Source organism: Odocoileus virginianus, chromosome 26 (genome assembly GCF_023699985.2).
Source record: "Odocoileus virginianus isolate 20LAN1187 ecotype Illinois chromosome 26, Ovbor_1.2, whole genome shotgun sequence".
NCBI lineage: Eukaryota > Metazoa > Chordata > Mammalia > Artiodactyla > Cervidae > Odocoileus > Odocoileus virginianus.
Window position 1 is genome coordinate 15721069 of NC_069699.1, and position 20865 is coordinate 15741933.

The 20865-nt window shown below is 51.5% G+C and overlaps 1 protein-coding gene across 4 annotated transcripts in view; it reads left to right on the forward strand.

Annotated features, from left to right (window-relative positions):
* SSUH2 (ssu-2 homolog) overlaps window positions 1-11340 on the forward strand; it is a 42499-nt gene extending 31159 nt beyond the window's left edge. For all 4 annotated transcript variants that reach the window (XM_020903088.2, XM_020903089.2, XM_020903090.2 and 1 more), the window contains 6 exons: window positions 1099-1161; window positions 2787-2872; window positions 4200-4292; window positions 4666-4771; window positions 6410-6517; window positions 9635-11340. In XM_020903088.2, coding sequence (XP_020758747.2) covers window positions 1099-1161; window positions 2787-2872; window positions 4200-4292; window positions 4666-4771; window positions 6410-6517; window positions 9635-9781 — 603 coding nt within the window. In that variant the 3' untranslated portion in view covers window positions 9782-11340. The remainder of the gene's footprint in view (window positions 1-1098; window positions 1162-2786; window positions 2873-4199; window positions 4293-4665; window positions 4772-6409; window positions 6518-9634) is intronic.
* Window positions 11341-20865: the final 9525 nt, after the last annotated feature.

A 20865-nucleotide genomic window follows, 5' to 3' on the forward strand; every position in this document is an offset into this window, starting at 1 on the left:
CTATTGGAGACTTCGCTCCTCTCTGAGCTGGTTTTTCTGGCACCATAGTTTCTTCAAACTTTATCTTTTTAAAAAGGAAACTCAAAGTCCAGGCTGGTGGTTCATTCCCTGCCCATCAAATGCACAGAATTCTAAGGAAACCCAGTTTATGGGATATAGACTCATAAAAATTCCACACAGAGTAGGGAGCATTCACATAGCAACAGGATGGTATCAAATTGTCACCAGCTTTAAATAGTGACAGCATTTAAATGTCACCAGCATTCATATTCTTAGGCCATCTGAGTGTTTTTATCCTTTTTATTTTTATTTTTTGCCCATCAGTAAATAGCTGAATGAAACAAATATAAAATAAAATTAAAGCATCATGGGATTTTTTTTTTTAATGGAAGTCATTAGGGGAGCAGAATTCGACATCCGTGCTGTTTTACAGAAATGTAATCAGGACAGGCAGTGAGGGTAGCCTAGTGTGTTGTAAAAACACAGCCAAGATGTTTTATGTTATGTTCTCATCTAATTACCTACCTTGTTTTCACTTTAGAACTTGATTCAAGCGTGTCATTTTACCCTCTGAGTTTTCACAGCGTCATCAGACGAAAACGACTTTGAGAGATCAAGAAAGTGTTTCATTCTGTTCTCCAGGGTGGAAAAGCTATTTTGATTCAGTTATTGAATTCCAGTAGCTAACTCACTGCCTTTTGCAAAAATATCCTGTTTTTTGTTTTTGTTTTTTGTTTTGTTTTTTTTTTAAACGGCTTCTGTTCCCAAAGACTCCTTAGCCACCTGTTAGGCAAAGGATACTGGCTTTTGTGGTTTAGCCTGGAAGTATGAGTAAAGACATGGGAGTCAGAGACCAGGTCTCCCCGTCTTAGCATCCAGGACAGACTGTCTGGAGCTCCAAGGGGATGGTAATGTGACCTCCTTGGCTTGGCGTTCAAGGCTCTTTGGAATCCTAGTCATGAGTGAATGGCCGTCTTCCCACTGTGGCCTGAGCTGCTGTACATTCATTTGGGATACTGACATCCTGGGGGTGGGGGTGGTGCAATCAGGAACTGCTGGTTCCTGGGAAACTGGATCAAGGCGAGCATTTACTCTCAGGAATGCCACAAATGCCACGGGCGCGGACGCTACAAGTGCAGTGGCTGCCACGGGGCTGGCACGGTGAGTCACACGCGGCTGTTGGTGAGTAGGTGATGGGTGGGAGCAGGGCCCTGCGGGGGTGGAGTGCTGGGATGGGGCCTGGGGCTCCTGCACTAACGGTGCAATCTCAGTCAAGTCATCCTCCCTTTCCGGGCCTCCATTTTCCTGCCTGTAAAATGGGAACATTGGATTGGGTGGTCTCTACTAACTTTATTTCACTTCGATGCTTCATGACTTTTATTCCCCTCTTTTTTCCTCCTCCGCCTACAAACATTTGAGTACCTGCTCAGTGTGGCTGCAGGAGGACAGAGACCTGGGGTGCTCCTTGCAGGGCCCCTCTGTCTGTGGGACAGAGTGACAGGTGCCCAGCACTCACGGGGCAGGTGCAGGTGCCGAGAAGTGACACTCAGGGCCTTGGAGGGACCAGACTCGGGCCTTGGGTTAGTTTTCCGGGGCAGCTGTAATAAAGGACCACATGCTGGGTGGCTTAAAGCAACAGATTTATTCTCTCTCAGAGTTCTGGAGGCCAGAAGTCCAAAATCAAGGTGTCGGCAGGGTTAGTTCTGGGAGGCCCTGAAGGAGGCGCCATCTCATCCTTCCTCCAGACTTCTGGCAGCAGCTGGCAAACCTCGGCTTGTAGCTGCCTCACCCCACCTCTGCCTCCATCGTGCCCTGGCTTCCCCGTGTGTGGGTCTCTGCCTTCCCACAGGGACATGGGTCATTGGATGCAGGGCTCAGCCTTGTGCAGTGTGGCCTCATCGTTACTAATTACATCTGCAAAGATGATTGCCAAATAAGGCCACATGCTGAGGTTCTGCTTGATGTGAATCTGGGGGTGAGGGGATAACGTGTACTGTTCAGCCCGTCGTGGGCCCCTCAGCACCGTCCAGGCCCTTGTAGCCTGAGTGTTCTTTGCAGAGTCCTGCAGGCCACCAGCTGTCCCAGTGGGAAGTCCATGCCCCCGTGTGTTCTCAGGTTTCCCCACTTCCCCATTTGTGCCCCAACCTTTTGGATACACACTGACCACTTGCCGCTCTAAGCTGAGCATTTCTTCTTTTACCTGCCCGCCTCCCTGCCACCCACCTTCCACCTGCTGCATGCTCATCGCTCTACCAGCTCTGTGCCCCTGCGGGGTTCGGCTCTGGCTGCACCAGCTCATTCTCCTGTGGCCTCGCTCCTGCCCTCGCCTCCTCCCCAGGGCCCCCTCCCCGCGGCCTTTGCTCCCCCCACCCCCACCCGGCATTGTCCCTCAGGCTTTCCCTGGAATGACTCCAGAGCCCGCCCCGAGCCTACTATAGGGGTGTAACCTGGCCCATCTCTGGGGGCTTTTCTAAGACTGAACTATTACCCCCAACACCAGAGGGGCCAGCCTGCCCATCTCCCCGCCTCTTCTGGCCATGGCTGCTTGGTCTGGGATGGTCCCTGGGGGTCGTGGGGACCAGAGAAGAGCAAACAGAAGCTAATGTCTCAGAAAAAACAGGGACGTGAGGATGCAGGGTCTCTTACAGACAAGGGGCGGAGGCCCAGGGAGAGGGAGTGGGGAAGTGCCTTGGGGAAGGTCACAGTCTGGACTGGAGCCGGGTCTCAGGACGCCCTCTGCCTGCTCACGGGAGGTGGGTGGGGGCTGAGGCTGCCTGTGTCCGCAGGTTCGGTGCTCCTCCTGCAGTGGCGCCAAGCGCAAAGCCAAGTCCGCCCGGCGGTGTCAGATGTGTTCGGGGTCCGGCAGGCGGAGGTAAGACGGGGCTCCGCAGCCAGAGCTGAGGAGCTGACTGTGCTCTCACGGGTGTTCTTGCTGTCACCGTCTGCCCTCGGGAAGGCAAGTGGGTGCGCGATCCGTCTTGCCTCCCCCGTGTCCTCTGAGCTCTGGGCATTGTAGGTGCCTGGCCCCTCGAGAATGTTTCTCCAGACCAGATGGAGCCCGTCAGGCAATCTGAGGGTAGGTCGAGGGGAGGGATGAGGCACTTCTGGGAGGAAGGGAGGCAGTGGGTAAAGAGAGGAGACCTCTTCCTGCTCATGTGGAGGGGAAGTGAATACAGAAAAGCACCCAAGGTGAGACTCTTAACTCTGAGGATCCAGGCCTGGGCACACCCTGTTCATAACCCACTACAGGGACTAAATGGAGGAGGAATCAAGGAAGGTCAGTTGACTGGCTAAATCAACAAAGTGCCTGTTTGCAGGACTCTGCAGTCCATGGGCCGTTGCCCATTTTGGAAATGATGGCCTTTCATGTATTTGTAAATTTTTAAAAGGGAACAAGAAACCTGGAGGAGTGAAACTCTTCAACAGGTACATTGGTTAATGACACTTTGGGCTCACCAAGGCCCAGGCCATCCTTCTAACAAGCCGGATGGTGAGCTTTGGAGGATCTGCCTCCTGTGACTGGTAAAGTCTTAGATTCGGAAGGAAACTCAGGTTTCTTTCACTTCAAAAGTAAAACAACTCCAATTCAAACTGGCTTTAGCAAAACAGTAAATTTGCAGGCCCGTGCAGCGGAAAAGTCTAGGAATAGATTTCCAGAATGACTTCAGGTACAGCTGGATCCAGGTGCTAAAGCGATACCACCAGGAATCTGTCTCCGTCCCGCACTCTGCTTTCCTTTGTTTTGGCCTCATCCTCAGGCAGGTTATCTCCTGCGGTGGCAGAGGGGGCCGCCAGCAGCTCCAAGCTCGGCCACCTCAGTAGGAAAGCATGACCCTTTCCTGATAGTCCCAACAAAAGTTCTGGGGTAGATCTCAACACACCCACCTGGCTCACGTGTCAGTCTTTGTATCAGCCCTGTGGCGAGAGAGATGGAATGAACTGGTTGGCCAGGCTGAGGTCCCAGGCTGGTCACAGGAGGGATGGGGCATGCCCTGGAACTGTGTAGGCTCTGGGGAGTGGGGGAGAAGGGTGGTCTCCAGTAGGAGGTTGGAGCACTGCTATGAGAAGCAGGAGGTCTAGATGGTGGGCACGTGGAAGCAGACCTTGCCCACCACAGCCCACCTCTCGGAGGAAGGATGTTGGGGAGGGCCCTGGAGCCACTGGGATGCCACGACTGTTGCCAACGGGGCCCCTCTCAGATGCAGCACGTGCTCGGGGAGGGGGAACAAGACCTGTGCCACCTGTAAGGGCGAGAAGAAGCTGCTGCACTTCACCCAGCTGGTCATCGCGTGGTACGTGCGCCTGTCCGTGCCGTGGCCGGTGGGGTGGGGGCCGGGGTGGCGCAGGGCCTGCCGCGCCGTCTGCAGAGGAGGTCCGCTTGGCTGGGGCCTTCACAGCGCAGGCGCCTGCTGGGAGAGCGGAGTCCTGAGATCCCCCGTCAGGAAAGCTCGCGCACATTCAGGCGTTTCCCCGTCAGGCACCTTCCTAGACCAGCACCTGACTGGTTTCCCACCTTACAGGCGAGGCCGCTGAGGCCCAGAGAGGCCAAAGCGTGTTCCCGAGGTCCCACGGGTAGCATGGCAAGCCCTCCCGCCCTGGGCTGCCTGAGCCAAGGCCATGTTCTTCACCCGACCCCCCTCTGTCTCTCATCCTCCTCGCTTCCAGGAAGAACAGCCTGTTCGAGTTTGTCTCTGAGCCCCAGCTGGACTGCCCTGGGGAGCTGCTTGCTAAAGCCAGAGGAGAGACCCTCTTTAAGGACGAAAACACAACGGTGAGGAGGCCTTTGCAACTGCCCCAAAGGGAGCTGGGTCCCTCCTCCCACTGTGAGCCCGGGTCTCCCGGTTCTGCAGGCATTGCCTTCATCCAGAAAGAGACTGGGCGGGAGCAGAGCTTCCCAGGCAGGACACAAGCTGCTGGGACCCTTCAGGGCTGCTTCTGTTTGAGTTTTACATCATCAACCTTCCATCCTTCCCCTGTTCCTTATCTCTCCCTCTTATCCTCCTTCCCCTGCACAAATCTTGAGACCTTCCTCATATACTGGGAAATATGCTAGACGCTGGGGATACTGGAAAACACAATCTATGCCCTTAGATCTCACAATTGTTGAGGGAGAAGATGATAATGGCATTTTCTTCACAGTGTTGAATGGTAGAAAGACAGGAAGGGGCAGAGGTGTTGGGGTGGGGAGTGGTTTTGGGGGTAAATGCACAGTGTGACAACAGGAGTCAAGGGGTCCAGCAGAAGAAGCAGCAGGGCTGAGGCCGTAAGGAGCAGCAGAGAGCAGGGGGCTGGGGAGGCAGTGACCTGACCAGAGCAAGGAGCTGAGACCCAGCAGGTGCCAGCAGCCAGATTAGGGAGCGTCTGTACACGGGGTTGGCAAACTCTGGCCCTCACCCTGTTTTTTATAAATAAAGTTTTATTGGAGCACAGCTCATTTGTTTGTGTACTGTCTGTGGCTGCTTTTAGACTTCAAGGGCAGAGGTGAGCTGTTGAGACAGAGACCCTATGGCCTTCAAGAGTGGTTACTCTGACACTTTACAGAAAAGATTTGCTGCCCTCTGCTGTCCACCTGGGAAGGGACTGTGGCTTTTACAGGACATCCGTGGAGAGGTTTATTGGGAGGGTCAGTGTTTCCTTATTTCTCTTTTCTTCTCTTCCTTCCTTTCTTTTTTTACAGTCTGTGGCTGTTTCAGATTGGCTGGTAAATATATCTAGTTTGACGTCCATCACCATACAGTTACAATTTTTTTTTCCTTGTGATTAGAACTTTTATGAAATACTCTCAGCAGCTTTCAAATATACAATCCAGTATTATCATCTGTAGTCAGGGCTCTGTAATTTACATCCCCAAGACTTATTTATAGCTGGAAGTTTGTACTAATTAACCCCCTTCACCCACTCCCCCCCTCCCATTACCATCTCGTAACCATCATTATGCTCTCCACGTCTAGAAGTTTGGATTTTTGTTTTTGTTTTAATTCCACATATAAGTGAGATCATAGGATATTTATCTTTCTCTAACTTAGCTCACCTAACACAATGCTCTTTTCCATCCATGTTGTTAAAAATGGCAGGGGTTCCTTCTTTATGGCTGCACTATAGTTCTTAGCCTCCTTTCTTTGCCCGGATCACTCTGTTTCCAAAGGCTCACTTCAGGCATCACCGCTCTAGGAAGCCCGGCAGCCACCCTCAATCTGAGTTAGGCAGCAGCAGAGGTCTGCTGGGTGGGGGAGTACTCTGTCAACGACCCCCTCTTTCGTTGGATCGAGGGTCCCTGGAGGTTTAAAAAGTCCCACCCATCCCACTCGCCCCTGGCCCGGGCCCTCCTGTCTCTGGGCTCATGCTCCCATCAGCCCTGTAAGGCTCCAGGTGCTGAGGCTCCGGGTCAGGCGGTCTGCGTCTCCCCCAGGTGTATCCCATTGTGGACTTCCCCCTGCGGGAAATCTCTCTGGCCTCCAGGCGCGGCATCTCAGAACACAGCGCCGCCCTGGCCTCCCGGGCCCGCGTCCTGCAGCAGGTAAGCTGAGGGGGTCCGGGCTGGTGGGAGGTGAGGTGCCGGCTGGGCTGGGGCTCCAGGGCACTGCCCTGTGGACAAAAAGGAGGGAGTGGGCCCTTCGCTCTGCAGGGAGGCTCCTTGCCCAGGGTGGCTGGGCGGAAGGATGGGGGCGGGGGGAGGGAAGGAACCCTCGTGGGAGGAGCATGGAGGTACTGGGGACTGACCTGGGGCCAGAGTGGCCGGAGGGCAGAGAGCAGGGTGGGCCGGACCAAAGGCCACAGGGAGAGGTTTGGGTTAATTTATCCAGAGAGCGATAGGAAGCTTGCAGGGTTTCACGCAGGAATGTGACTCAGTGTGATTTTTATTCTCACCCCCTGGTATTCAGAGAGGGGACGGGAAAGCTCGAGATCTAGGGTGGGAGGCAGGGTTGGAACCCAGCGTGCGGCCCGACAGGGCACTTGCCGAATCTCCGGCCCCCAAGGGCTGGACCAACGGCCAGGGCCCGGGCAGTCGTGCGGCGGTCTCCTCCCGGCCACGAGGTGGCGGTGCTGCCCGTCGCGCTGCCAGAAGCAGCGTGGTGTGTGGGAAGGGACGAGGGGCGGGGGTAAAAGAAAAGGGGCGGGAAGGCCAGGGGTCGAGCCGTGAAGCTCCGCGCCTGAACTTGGTGAGAAGTCTCTCCGGGGTCCGAGTCTTACACTTTCAGATCCTGGTTCTCCCGTATCCCAAAGTGGTCCCACGCCAGCTGCGAACTCCTCGCAGTTCAGTTTCTTACCTTGAAAAAGAGATGCTACCGTCACATCAGAGGGTTTTGAAGGGATGAGATCATTTGCTTTAACTGCCCGGAACCGGTACTTAAAATGTCAGTATTCCTTCCTTTCCTTTAAAAATTTTTTTTTTTTTTTTTTTAATTTGCTTGTGTCAGATCTTAGTTGCATCATGCGGGATCTTTTGTTGTGGCCTGTGGAGAAGGAAACGGCAACCCACTCCAGTATTCTTGCCTGGAGAATTCCATGGACAGGGGAGCCTGGTGGGCTATGGTCCATGGGATCGCAAAGAGTTGGATACGACTGAGCACACAGCACACAGATGGACTGCCTCGTTGTGGCGATGGGCTTAGCTGCTCTGCCTCATGTGGGATCTTAGTTCCTCAAACAGGGCTCATCAAACAGGCACCACCCCCCCCCCCCCCCATTGCAAGGTGGATTCTTAACCACAGGACCACCAGGAAAGTGTCCTTCTATTCCCTTTGCAATGGGAATTCCTTCTCTCTGCACATCTACCCTATCTGCAGGAGAGAAAAGGATGCATTTAACTTAATAGTGCCCCTCTTGGAGCTGGAATGAACCTCAGCATGATATGGGGGCACTGAAAACTCAAAGGCCTGCAGAGTGGGTGGTACTGTGAGTGGGAGGACCCCCTATCCAGAAGGCTGGGCATCCCTTCAACTCTGTGGGGCAGAGATTTCAGACCTTCTGAAGTCCACATTTTTATATGAAACCTTCCAGTTTTTCAATATTGAGAACAAAATTTTTAAAAATGCTAAGAACACTGTATGGGCTGCCAGGCTGATATACCTCTGGTCTATTTCAAACCATGACTTTTCCAATAAGTCAGAGGAGGCCCAGAGAGTGGAAGTAATTTAGGCAAGGACACACAGCTTCTTAGTGGAAGAGACTTGGAGTATAACTCAAAATTTTCAACTCTAAGGAATATGTTATCATCCACCTCACTCAAGGCACACAAGTGGCTCTCTGAAAACCAGGGGAGGTCTGCAGTGAATCCGCTGCAGGATTCAGGGAGCTTTTCACACGGCAACCACTGCAGGGACAGTCCACTTCCCAGGTCAGGCTCTGCTTCCTGGTTCTGGCATGTGGTCATGGCTCTTGGACCCCCTCTTCTGTCCATGGGCCTCCATGTCCTCATCTGTAAATGGGTGAGGCTGGACCTTGCATTAGGTTGGGCTCTGCAGAAGCAGCTCTTGAGACAAGGATCTGTGTGCTCGTCACTTGTTAAGCAAGGGCTCCCAGGGAAAATTGGTGAAGGGGTTGGGGAGCCAGAGCAGGATGGTCAGACAAGGGGGTGATGCAGGTGGTGGTCCTCAGTGGCTCTTCACCTGGAGGTGGCGCCTGGCCTGCAGCCCCATCCAGAGAGGGCCCCAGATGGTACCTAAGGACCCTTGCTCCTGCAGCCCTGGTATATTCTGGGGGCACTACAGTGAAGACCCCCACATATTGAGGTGTCTGTTCTGGGACTGGGCAAGAGCATCAAGACATGATTTTAGTAGTTTGTGGATACAGACGGTTCTCCTGGGATGTTTTTACTGCTGAGGCTGGCAATTGGAGTCCTTTTGAACCCTTCATTTGGCAAAGGGGCGCTGACTACCCAACATCACACAGTATGTTGGCAGCAGGCCTCCGTGTACACCCTGCATCTCCTGGGCTTTCTATGATGGCACAGCCCCATCTCAGGTGACACAGGCCATCTGTGTGGTGGTCCTGGAGCAGGGAGGGTGAACTAGGGCCAGACATGCGTTTTTTTTAAAAAGAGATGTAATGGGGGAACATTGAATTGGGGCAAAAATGAATCTTTGCCCCAGATTGTCATTTGGGTCGGCATCTATAGACCAAGATTCATGCTGATATTTTACTCAGGGTTAAGACATTAGCGAATAGAATCCAGTTAGGAGACAGCTGTCACACGTGGCGCCCTAATGTCTCCTTTCCTAATATCTCCATGGTTGTTTTAATGGAAAAATGTTTACAATAACTTTACCCTCCAATTTTCTCCACCTCACCCTCTCTCTGCCCCCATCTAAAAGTTAATGTCCTGTTAGATGCCCTGTTTTGGGCTGGAGACTTTCCCTACGTCCTGAAACTCCCCTGGAGATGCCTGTGCCCTCACTTGATGAAACTTAGAATCAGGTGATGGTTGAAGATGAGAAGTCAGTGTGGGGCAGAGCTTTGGGTGAGTGAAGGAGCCTCGTAGGAGATACATCTAGAAGGCAGGTCTGGGCCAAAATGACAACTCCAGAGCATGAACTTCCTCCTGCAGGTAGTGGGGAGCTGCTGAGGGTTCCTGAGGGGGTGAGTGACTTGAACAGAACACTGAGGTTTGCTTTTTGGCTGATTGTTTCCTCAGCGCCAGACCCTGGAGCTGATCCCCCTCACAGAAGTTCGCTACTGGTACCAAGGAAAGACTGACGTCTACTACATCTATGGCACTGACCACCAAGTGCACGTGGTGGACTACCCCGAGAGGTGGTGCTGTGGCTGCACCATCCTCTGACCCCACACAGCTGCCCCCAGAGCCCGCCACCCACGTGTCCCAAGGAAGACGGCCGAGGTCTCCGAGTTCACTCACTGTTGGCTCCCCTGGACAATCACAGACCCCTGCGTATCCTTCCAGAGAATTCAGCTCCTCTGTCTAGCCACAAGTCCCTCCGGAGCCCCTTTGGCAGAATCCATCATTGTATTTAACCCTCAAGAATTCATCTACACGTGTTCCTTTAGGAGAAGTAACTTAAACCCGGGGCTTTGCCTCTGGCCTCTGAACTGAAGTGCTGATCGAGTGTGGGGTTGATTTTGCTTTTTGCTGGGTCAGTCTCAGTTCTGCTGTGTCTCTGCTAGGGTGGGCCTTTTGTGGAGCTGAGTGATCTTGAATTTTTGAAAGATACACAGAAATTTGCTGCCATTTAATGCCACTTAGGCAAAAGCATACAAAATTTTACTCCTCATTCTGTGGGTCAGAAATTCAGATGCAGCTATTGCGTGATGACCTATCTCTGTTCCATGATGTCTGGGGCCTCACCTGGAAGATTCAAAGTCTGGGGTGGCTCAAGGGCAAGGGTACTGACATCATCTGAAGGCTGGCTCACCCAGAGATCCAGTGGTTGATGGCAACTGTCAGCTGGAACACCTACACGTGGCTTCCCCAAGCAGTGTGAGCTTCCTCACAACGTGGCGGCTCTCAGGGTAAGCACCCCTCATGTGCACCCCAATTAAAGACAGAGATCTGCTCCAAGACTGGAGAACAAGTCTGCTTGCTGTGTAGGCTAAGGGTCTGTAGGCTCATTTCTACCCTGGTGCCTGTGCATGGGTAAATTTTAGAGAGTTTTAGAGGATACATGCAGGTTGCTATATCACATGCTGAGTTTACAACCTGCCCACTGAGAATAAGGTGGATTGGATGTCTTGTGTGCCCTGTCCTATGCAGGGACGCTGGGAGGGGGGAGGGCACATCCTGCACACCAAATGCCCAGTTGTTGCCTTCGGAGCGCTGGTTCAGGGGCTGGGTGGGCCACTGTGTACCTGGCTATGAGTAATCAGATGCCCCTGTCAATCTTCCAATGCCTACCCCCACCTGGAAGCGGATTGCTCCCTCCAGGCTTGAGGTGGAGGCGGGAGTCTGGGGCCATTCCCCCAGGGCATTGTACAAATGGAGGGATGGTTTTTGGTTGTTGCTCTTATTGGTGGACGGAGTCCAGGAAAGCTGGGTGTCAAGCAGTGCTCAGGGAGGTTCACACAGTGGAGTGTCATTCCACATGTTGCAAGGCTGGCAGATACCCCGCTGACACTCACAGAGAACTTCTACAAGGTCTCATCAATCATTAATGCAACGCTGGTTTTTATTTAGTGTTCACCTCTGTTCTTTGATTTTTATGGTATGTCTTGTTTGAAATGGCCTCTGATCCTCTCCCTTAAGTCCACACTTGTAACTTGCCTTCAGCGGAGCTCCTCGGGCCACGTGCTTGAGCATTACAGATCAAAATACATGTATTAAACCACTGTTTTCTTCTCATTTCTCCTTTATATTTCAGTTTGGGCATTAAATTGCTTTAAAAATGAGATGTAAGTGGGTTGTGTATAAATGTCATTGTAGGGTGGAAAGGGCACCTTGAGTATGTTAGAGTTGAGGCCATGTGGCTCATATGTGCTATTGGCATGTGAACCAGACCCAGTGAGAAAATCTAGCTGGAATAAAGTGGGTCATGGGGATACTGTTCTAAATGAGCGCCTGTGAGCCAGCAGCCACAGGGATCCTTGCTTCTGGTGGTTCTGGCAAAATCCCAGATGGTCACTGGGTCCTCTGGCTGTTTGATAACTGGTGTGTATTTTTCCCTGCAGTGTAATCTGTTTTCATGACCTTAGCTGTGGCCAGGATCTGACTTAATTTGCTCTTTCTGCCTGTTACCCTAGGGCTGAGTTGGCTGTCACTGTTCACCCAGACCAGTTAAGGTCACTGGAGGGTAGAGTGCGGAATTTGAGGGCAGCCCTAACCCCTGCGCTGGCCACTGCACACCGTGGCTCTGGTCCCGATTCACTTCAGTTGTACAGCAGACGCCAGTGGCTGGCTTTCTCTTTATGGCCCTGCCAAAGGACAGCACCAGCCCTGCTCTTTACCAGTCCCTGACCGACGCTGGGCCTCTGCCAGGCGGCCAGGGCCATGCAGCGCTTGGTGAGGGTTTCCCAGACATCTGATATCTCTGCCCTCCGGCTGCAGGATGGAAGGAGAGGCTGTCTGCAGGTGGAGGAAAACGAAAGAATCCACGTGAGAGTCAGCTGGCCTTACAAGATGATGATGCCTAAGGGCCAAGGTGGCGGTGGCGGTGGTGGGTGCAAGCACGTGTGTGCATGTGACACGCACACCTGGATTTGTGTATGTGCGCATGAGTATGTTCATGTGTACATGTGTGTGCGTGCGTGCTGTATGCATGTTGTGTGTGCATGCATGACGTGTGTATTTGTGTGTAGTGCATGTGTGTGTTTGCCAGGCTGGGAGGATCACTCCTCAGAAGGCAGGAGGGACTTTCTCCCCCACCTGCTTTTCGTCTCTCCCTCCTGGTCCCTGTCATTCTTTATAGCTCCCTAACCCCAGCCTTCAACACCTATCAGCTTGTTGTACTTCAGCCAACTTCAATTTCAAATTCATGGGCATCCCTTGATACAGACAGCCGTGAGAGAACTGTGTTTTCTCAGTTAGGACTGTGGCCTTATGTTTCTCAGCAGAAAGGACCCGTCTAGATTCAGTGGCTGGGACGTTCAGGTTGAACTCCAGTCTCTGCTTACATTTCATAGGCAGGGATTGTGGAAAGAACATATACATTCTGGTTCAAATTCTGGTCCCGCCTCTTACCAGCTTCGTGACTCCGGGCAGTTCTTCTAACCTCGTTTTTCTCCTTTGTGAGATGGGGTGGTACAGCTTGCTTTGCAGGGCAGACTGGAAACAGACCAGTCGTGCAGACCTCTGTGTAGGTAGGTGCTCAATGTCTGGAAGGGCCATCTCTTCCTTGCGGGGCAGACAGTGCTTGAATGCTTGTCACAGAGCCTCTCTGGGTGACTAGTGAGCGGGAGCTCGTGCACCGAAGTGACTGTGAGTGACATCTGTCCCACCAGCTCCCCTGTGCCGCTCAGCCCCCCCACACTGCTCCCGCGGGTCATTCCCCCTCACCCTCAGGTCAGGCTGTGTCCCGCGGCATCGCCTCTTCACCGTCTCCCAGGGCGCATGCGCAAATGCCGGTCCCTGATTTGCCTGGTTTCCACCTCCTGGGTCCTGGGTCTTGCCCATCACCGCATCCGTGAGTGTATCAGAGAAAACCGCCGAGCGTGACCCACGGGCTAGATGGAGGTGCCACACGTTGATTTAACACAGAATATCGGGTTTTAATTCCAGTCTGACCTCTACCAGCTGTGTGGCCCTGGACGAGTCCATTTATCTCCCTCTGGGCCTTCAGTTTTATACTCCGGGGAAAAGGTTGGATCCCATTTTTCCTTTTCTTATTTTTCCTCTTAAAATTGCACCTTTTCTCCCTCAAATAAAATCTTTGGGACGCAGACACGTACACCAGGCTCACAGGTCAAGAGGGGCTGCTGTGGAAGGCCCAAAGGCCTTCCATACACGTGCCCCCTCCTCACCTCCTTCCTCCAGCTTCTGGGACACACGAGCACAGAGCCAGGCCAGCCTCTCACTCCTGTTTTGGGAGGTGGGCTGCACCTCTGACAGGCCACGGGACAGTCCTGGGAGCTTTTCTGTGTCTTTTTTTTTCTTCGGAGAATTAAACCTTTGACCTGAGCTTATTTTCTGAATGAGTACTTCTCGTAGTGAAACATGCATAGAGATAAGTGCCCTGGGATGTTCTGTCTAGTGGTTCTCTAAGCAGTTGATATTTTTGCTGTACTTTGGAGCATCCTAAGGACATCCAGATTTGGGGTCCCTTTCCTCTAGCCGGGTCCTCATGATATAGGAGGACATGGGATTTGCCGTGTGATTTTCATCTCAAAGGAAGATGTGACCTGGGCGTGGGCAGCTCATCTTTTAGATCATGATCAGAAAAGCAGGCAGGGCTTTAAGGGGGCTGGAACACAGGATGGGAGTTCTGTCGGGAAGACAGGGTAGCGTGGCACAGAGCCACGCCGTGGGGTCTCCATGGTCACAGTCCAGGGTTCATATCCTACAGCTCGCCTGTACGGGCCCAGAGGCCTCCAACTGTCAGATGGGAACGCTGACCCTTAGGATTAAGGGGGTGGGACATCAATGAATAGTGTGCATGTGCATGGCCAATAAGTTCTCAGATGATTTGGGCTATTAGTATGGCAGGATCCAGGGAGAGGCTGAAGTTGGGAGGAAGAGATTAGACCCTTACCATTGGGAGCAGAGCAGAGGGAGGGTTCTATAAACTGTATGTCTCCTCAGAATTCATATGTTGTAATCCTAACCCTCTAATGTGATGGTGTTTGGAAGTGGGGCCTTTGGGAGGTGTTTAGGTTGTGAGGGCAGAGCTGTCATGAATGGGATCAGTGTCCTTTTAAAAGAGACCCCAGGGAGCTCCCTTATCATGTGACGTTAAAGCCAAAAGGTGACTATCTATATTCTGTTAGCAGCCCATGCAGACTTAGAAGGATGTCTAAGCACAGAATCCGAGGCTGTGTGATAACCAGGCAGTGATTTTCAAAAGCCAGTTGGAGTATCTGGACCTGACTCTACTTACCATCACCTAGAAAGTTTGTCCAAATGCAGAATCTCACTCACAGCCTTAGGTATTTGGCGTATTGGTGGCTAAATTTCTGTAGCTTTAACCAGTGCCCAAGATGATTTTTATGAATGGTCAGAACAGGACACTGACATTTGAAGTCAAAAGAATAGCTTTGGAATCAGATTTTTGAGCCTGAAATTTCATTCCTCAGCTCTCCGTGGGCTTACCTTCTCTAACCCTGTTTGTTTGTCTGTGAAGTGGGGGAGAATTCCTGCTCTCCCTCCCTGCGGGTTGTTTGAAGGCTCAGATGGAGGAGCCTGGCGGGCTGCAGTCCATGGGGTCAGAAAGAGTCGATCATGACTAGCAATCAACACAAACACAACAACCAACAATAAGACACTGAACGGAAAAGCGCTTTGCAAACTAAAAAAGTGAAAAAAGTGAAGTTGCTCAGTCGTGTCCGACTCTTCGCGACCCGATGGACTGCAGCCCACCAGGCTCCTCCGTCCATAGAATTTTCCAGGCAAGAGTCCTGGAGTGGGTTACCATTGCCTTGCAAACTAAAACTTCATACGTATTCCTCCTTTTAGGAGTGGCAAGGACAGCCTTCATTGTTTCCAAGCCTTCCTGCTCTCTTTGACTCTGTCCACCAGGGGGCAGCAGGTGCACACACATGAAACCTCAGAGGGTTTCTCCTGCACCAGTGAGCGCCTTATCAGAACCCTGTGAGGAGACGTCTCACTCTCAGCAGCCCTTGCGCTATTAGGGAACTCGATGTGGCTCCAGAAATTTTCTTCAGAGATGTAGAATATCTCCCATTATTTGTTGGCTCTAGTTAAAACTACTTTCTCCTCTCAAAAAGAGACCATGGAAATCAGTAGGGACATTTAGGAAAGCAGACTTGAGATGCCAGGCTGGAAGTTAGGACTGCAGGTCAACACATTAGCTGTTGGATCTAAGGGACCAGGGAAGCAAAGGTGGATCAGGCCCTGACATTGCCTTGAGGACTCTCTGTCTTCAGAATAATGGTGAACATTTCTGGAGTACCACCCATGTGTCAGATGCTGTTCCTGACTCCCGGCGTGTCCTCTGATGAGAGTCCTGCAGGGACATCTGAACCCGAACTCCACTGACAAAGGAGGGACTGAGGCCCGCAGAAGGTAAATGCAAGTCCCATGTTCAGGGGAAAAGCAGGTATTTGGACACATGGACATGGGTGGTCTGGCTCCAGAGCCCACACTTTGTCTGGTTTGGTGGGGAGGTGGACATGATCATGACAGCGATAAATGCAAGAGGAGACTCATGCCTCTGTTACTCCTTGTCCCCAGGCCTGCTAGTGACGCCTCCTGAGCTGGGCAGTGGGCTCCCGTCTTGGGATGGCCGGTAGTCCAGTCACTCACTGCTCCTGTTCACCTCCCTCCCTGGGTGCTGGACAGCCCTTTAGTGTGACCCTTGCCCTCCTTGGTGGGGCCCTGGGTTCCTGGAAGAAATCAGAGGGAGAGAGACTGTACTTTCTGCCTGCTTTTTTCAGATGTCCCCAGGGACCTGGTAGAAATCCAAGCATCTACCTTGGGAGCTCATGGCCAAACATGCAGGAGACCCAGCCCAGCGTTGGAACTTTGTTACATTAACAGAACTGTTATCTCTTCCCTCCTCAGAGCCCAGTGGGATTCATCTCATCTGCCCGTGGCAGGTGCTGTGACTCTGCCCAACTCTGTTTTGCCTTTTCACTAATTGCCACTGGAAATAATTATGACGAATCTGTGTTAAGCTTTTACTAAGTTTATCATGTGCTTTTGCATGTGCTTGACCCTAAATCTCAGGAATCTTAGGAAGAAGGGACTTTTTTTCTTTAACATTATTAATTTAATCTTCCAACACTTATTATTGATTATTTAAGGTATTCCTAAACGGTGCTGTGTTGTTTGCAAAAGCAGTCTCCTTGTTTAAAGTCTTAACTCTAGCTTTATTATTATTATTTTTTTGGAGTATAGTTGATTTATAATGTCCTGTTAGTTTCAGGCATACAGCAAAGTGATTTGGTTATACATCTATCCTTTTTAATGTTCTTTTCCATTATAGGTTATTACAAGATACGCAATAGAGCTCCCTGTGCTATACAGTAGGCCTGTGCTATATAGTCATGTGTGTATGTTATTTACATCATAATTCATCCCTTCCCTGCTTTTTCTCCTTTGGTAAATGTTAAGCTTGTTTTCCACATCTGGGTCTATTTCTGTTTTATAAGTAAGTTCATTTGTATTATTTTTTAAGATTCCAAGTATGAGTGATATCTTGTGATATTTTTTTGTGTGATATTTTTCCTGTCTGACTTACTTTGCTTAGTATGCTCATCTCTAGGTCCATCCATGTTGCCGCAAATGGTGTTATTTCCTTCTTTATATGACTCATTAATATTCCATATATATATATACCCCACATCTTCTATATCCATTCATATGTCAGTGGACATTTCTGTGTCCGAGCTATTGTAAATAGTGCTGCTATGAACATCAGGGTGCATGTTTCTTTTTAAATTAGAATTTTTGTCTTCTGGATATACGCCTAGGAGTGGGATTGCTGGATCATATGGTAGCTCTATTTTTAGTCTTTTGAGGAAGCTCTATACTGTTCTCCATAGTGGCGGCACCAATTTACATTCTTACCAACTGTGTAGGAAGCTTCCCTTTTCTCTATAAGGAGGGACAATTTTTATCCCCGTCTTACAGGTGAGCAGGTTGAGGCACAGAGAATCGCTCACCCACAGTCACATAACAGGAAAGTTAGAATCAGGCTGTCTGTCTTTCAGTCCTGGGTGCACCTGCAGTGTGCCCGTATGGATGGTGTGTTCCTCAGTGTGTGTGAGACGGGGCGAGGCCCCGGCCCTCCTGGGGGTGAGCAGAGCAGCTGACAGCTGGTGGATAAAATGGGCTGATTGGTGAGGCCTGGATCCAGGGCTTGGGACCTGCCCTGTGGAAACCTCCTGGATCCAGGACTCAGAACAGCTGGTTCCCTTAGCAAAATCTGGGTGCCATTCCCAGAAGGGGTTGGGGAATCTACACAGCCAAACAGCCAACAACCAGGGCAGGATTTGTGTACCCCTTGGACATAAGGCATTCCCCCAGCCAACCTCTTTCCCCAGAGACAGTTAAGCTTGTGCCCGTTCAATGTCACCCATGAACTTGGTGAAGACCTGGGTGCAGAGTGCCCTCTGAGGATGCAGGGGCTGGGCTGGAGGCTCTCCATCTACACTGGCCTAAGCTCAGTCAGTAACTGGGAGGAAAATCAGGCTCCCAACTTTCCTTCTTTCCTGCCCCGGATGGTCTATCTGCTTCCATGGGGGTGGGGGGTGCTTAGGAAGACAAAGGGCCAGCCTCCTCTAAGTGATACATGCTGTCCTCAGGTGGGGCAGAAAGCGTCCGCCTCACTTAGAGTGACTGCAGACACGCCAGGCTGTGGGGCCGGTGTGGTGTAGTGATGGGCAGGTGGGGGCCGGGGGCTCCAGAGCAGTCACTCCTGGTGGAGACGAGGGCATCTGGACTCTTGCAGGGGAGCAGACCAGAGCTGATCATGCCAATATGAAAACCCTCCTGGCTTGAAGCATCTGCTTATTTTTTCCCTTCTTCCAGCTTGGCTCAGAGAGAGCTTTCTCAAAGATGGATCCAGCCTCCTTAGCATTGCCCTGGGGCAGATAGCTGGAGATGCAGCAAATGATCCGTGAAGGGATGGGGTCTGTATTGACAGACACATGTTTATCCAGATCAATTAGGGGAAATTATTTTTTTGCAACACTCCCCAAACAAGGCTTTGCCGCTGATAACGAGTTTGAACTGCACAGCGCGAATGACAGAAACGTAAAATGAGACAAGAAGATGATTTGCCAGATTGCCTCTCAGCGAGGGCACTGTATGGTTGGGAAGTCAGGTGTGGATGACCCCTTGGACCAGAGGGCAGGATGCTCTGTAAATTGCTCTGCATAATGAAGGAGGGAGAGGTGTGAAGTTAGGGTTTGAAGTTGGGGAGGGAGTGACTGGCTTTGAAAGCTGACCCTCAGGCAGAGGAAGGGCAGGAGAGAGGGAGAGAAAGCACTGCTGAGAGGGGAGGGCCCTGAGGATTCAGGTAGTCAGGTGGGGAGCTTTTCCAGGGAAGTTCAGGGTGCTGGGTGATGTGGGCCTTCCTTCTCTGTGAACACATGAGTCACCAGTAAAGATTATTAAGAAATCCCCCAGTGCTCGGTGGGCGGCATCTCTTCTCTTTACTTCCCTCATCTTGCGAGGCCATCCTGCGTGGGCTCCTTGCCCTCTGGCTTTCTTTGGGTTTGGGCAACAGGGAGCTTTGGGTTCGGCCAGTGGGGTGCCCCGGTTTATGTCTGGGAGAGGCGTCAGGGAGAAGGAGGAGAGCAGTGGTCATGGGGAGGCTGTTTGCTTTCCTGCATGTGCTGATGGCAGGGAGCACATGATCTCCTGGGGTGTCTCTGCACCCTGCCCACACCTTTGCAAAATGTCCTTCTATTAAACATTGCCGAAATGGTGCTCATTTTGATCATCGTGGCTGTTTCCTGCCAGATCCTGACCAACCCACCTGGGGTCAGTGCATTTCTCTTGAAAGTCTATAAAGGGTTGAGTTTTGCATCATGTTCACTCAGACGAGCGAAGAGCTGGTTTCGGTTACAGCAGACACAGACAGGAGCCCTCCAGGGGTGTCCTGGCAGCCCTGCTGCCCCTCGTGGCCGCGGTCACTTGGACATGTGAATCTCAGGATACCAGAGTGGCTCTGAAACGTCATCAGGGCTGGGACCCCTTCGGCCTTCATGGAAAGGTCCTCCTTCCATAGAGGCTGGAAACAGCCAGAGTCGTAAGACACACAGAGTGGGCAATTGAGGTTTACTGGATGCAGTCATTTCATTGGTGTGGAAACAGAGGCTCCAAGTGGTTCAAGGTTACACGTCAAGGAGAAGGCAGCATCGAAGGAGCTGGGGTGAAAAGAGGGTCTGGCCTTAGGATCAGACACCAGAGGACATGTCAGATGTAAATGCAGAAACACAAAATTGTGAGTACAGGGTTTGTGTGCAACATTACCTACATTTTTTAAAGATTCCTGCTGTATACTGAGGCCCTGCAGAGAATCTTTACTAGCCCTGTTTCTCCTGCCAGTCACCCAGGAGGGTGCAAATCTCAATGTAGCTTTGCCTGTGGGGAGTTTGGTAGGGCCTCTCTTCAGGGCCTGTTCTCCCCACCCCCCTGCTCCTAGCCCGGCCCCTCCCCCCAGGTTCTGCGTCTGTTAGTATTGGTCTTGAAGGTGAACTTGGCGCCTGTTGTGTGGTGGGTGAAAGCTGCTTTGGTTCCAAAAGTAATATGTATCCATTTTCTACTTTCCAGATGTTTCCTTCTCTCTGGGTCCAATTCCATGGCTCCCTGGAAAGTGATATGATGACCTTGGGCTTGAGCCCAAAGAACACAGGAGATTTTTGGCAGGTTGAGAGTGGGTTGGTGCCAATCCACTTAGAACAAAAAACACTGTATGTTGTGCTGACGTGTAGGAGCGTGTCTGCACCTGCCTCCTGTGGACTCAGGGGCACCGACAGCCGCCACCAGCAGACCGAGGGGGCAGCCAGTCTCCGTGGAGGAGAAGCAGCAGATGTGCTATAGAAAGGATTCAGGGGTGGGGGTTTGATGGGAGAGCAGGCACACCCTGGCTGTGGAATCAGGACGCCTGGGCTGTAGTGACCACTGATGCAAAATCAGTGATCCCGTAAGAAGGAGATACTGGACCCCTCAGAGTCTCAGCTTCCTGCACACTTCCTCTGTGTGAGTTACTGCTGGAAAGTTTGCTAGGGCCTTTTCCACTGAGTGTACACACACTCATGTGTTCATGTCTCTGCACACACACATCCAAAATATATGTTCTCCTGTACAGTCTACTTGTTGTATGGTGGGTAGGTCCCAGCTCATTCATCTTAAATTGTCAACTTCCTCCTGCTGCCCTGATGCTGTAAATAATAATAGCAGCAGTTTGGAAACCCAGAAATGCCTTTCCCTCGAACAAAGCCCTCTTGCTGTGGCTGCCATCATGGCCCCGGGATTTCCCGTGGCTGGGTAGAGTTTATTTTAATATTAATTCCAAAATGTGATTGAGAATGTTGATTTGCAGAGCTTGTGTTTGGACTGACTCGGGGTTCATGCAATGACACTCCATCACTTTCCCCTCTGAGCGCAGGGAACTTGGAGTTGTTAGAAATGACCATCTTACAAACATGGAAACTGAGGCTGAGAAAGGAGACGTGATGGGCCCAAGAACACCACCCAGTGACTGGTGGAGCCAGGACTAATGTGTAAATCTCTAGATTCTAGGCTGGTGCTTTACTTATTTTACCTGTGATTTTATGAAGGTTTTTCTGGGA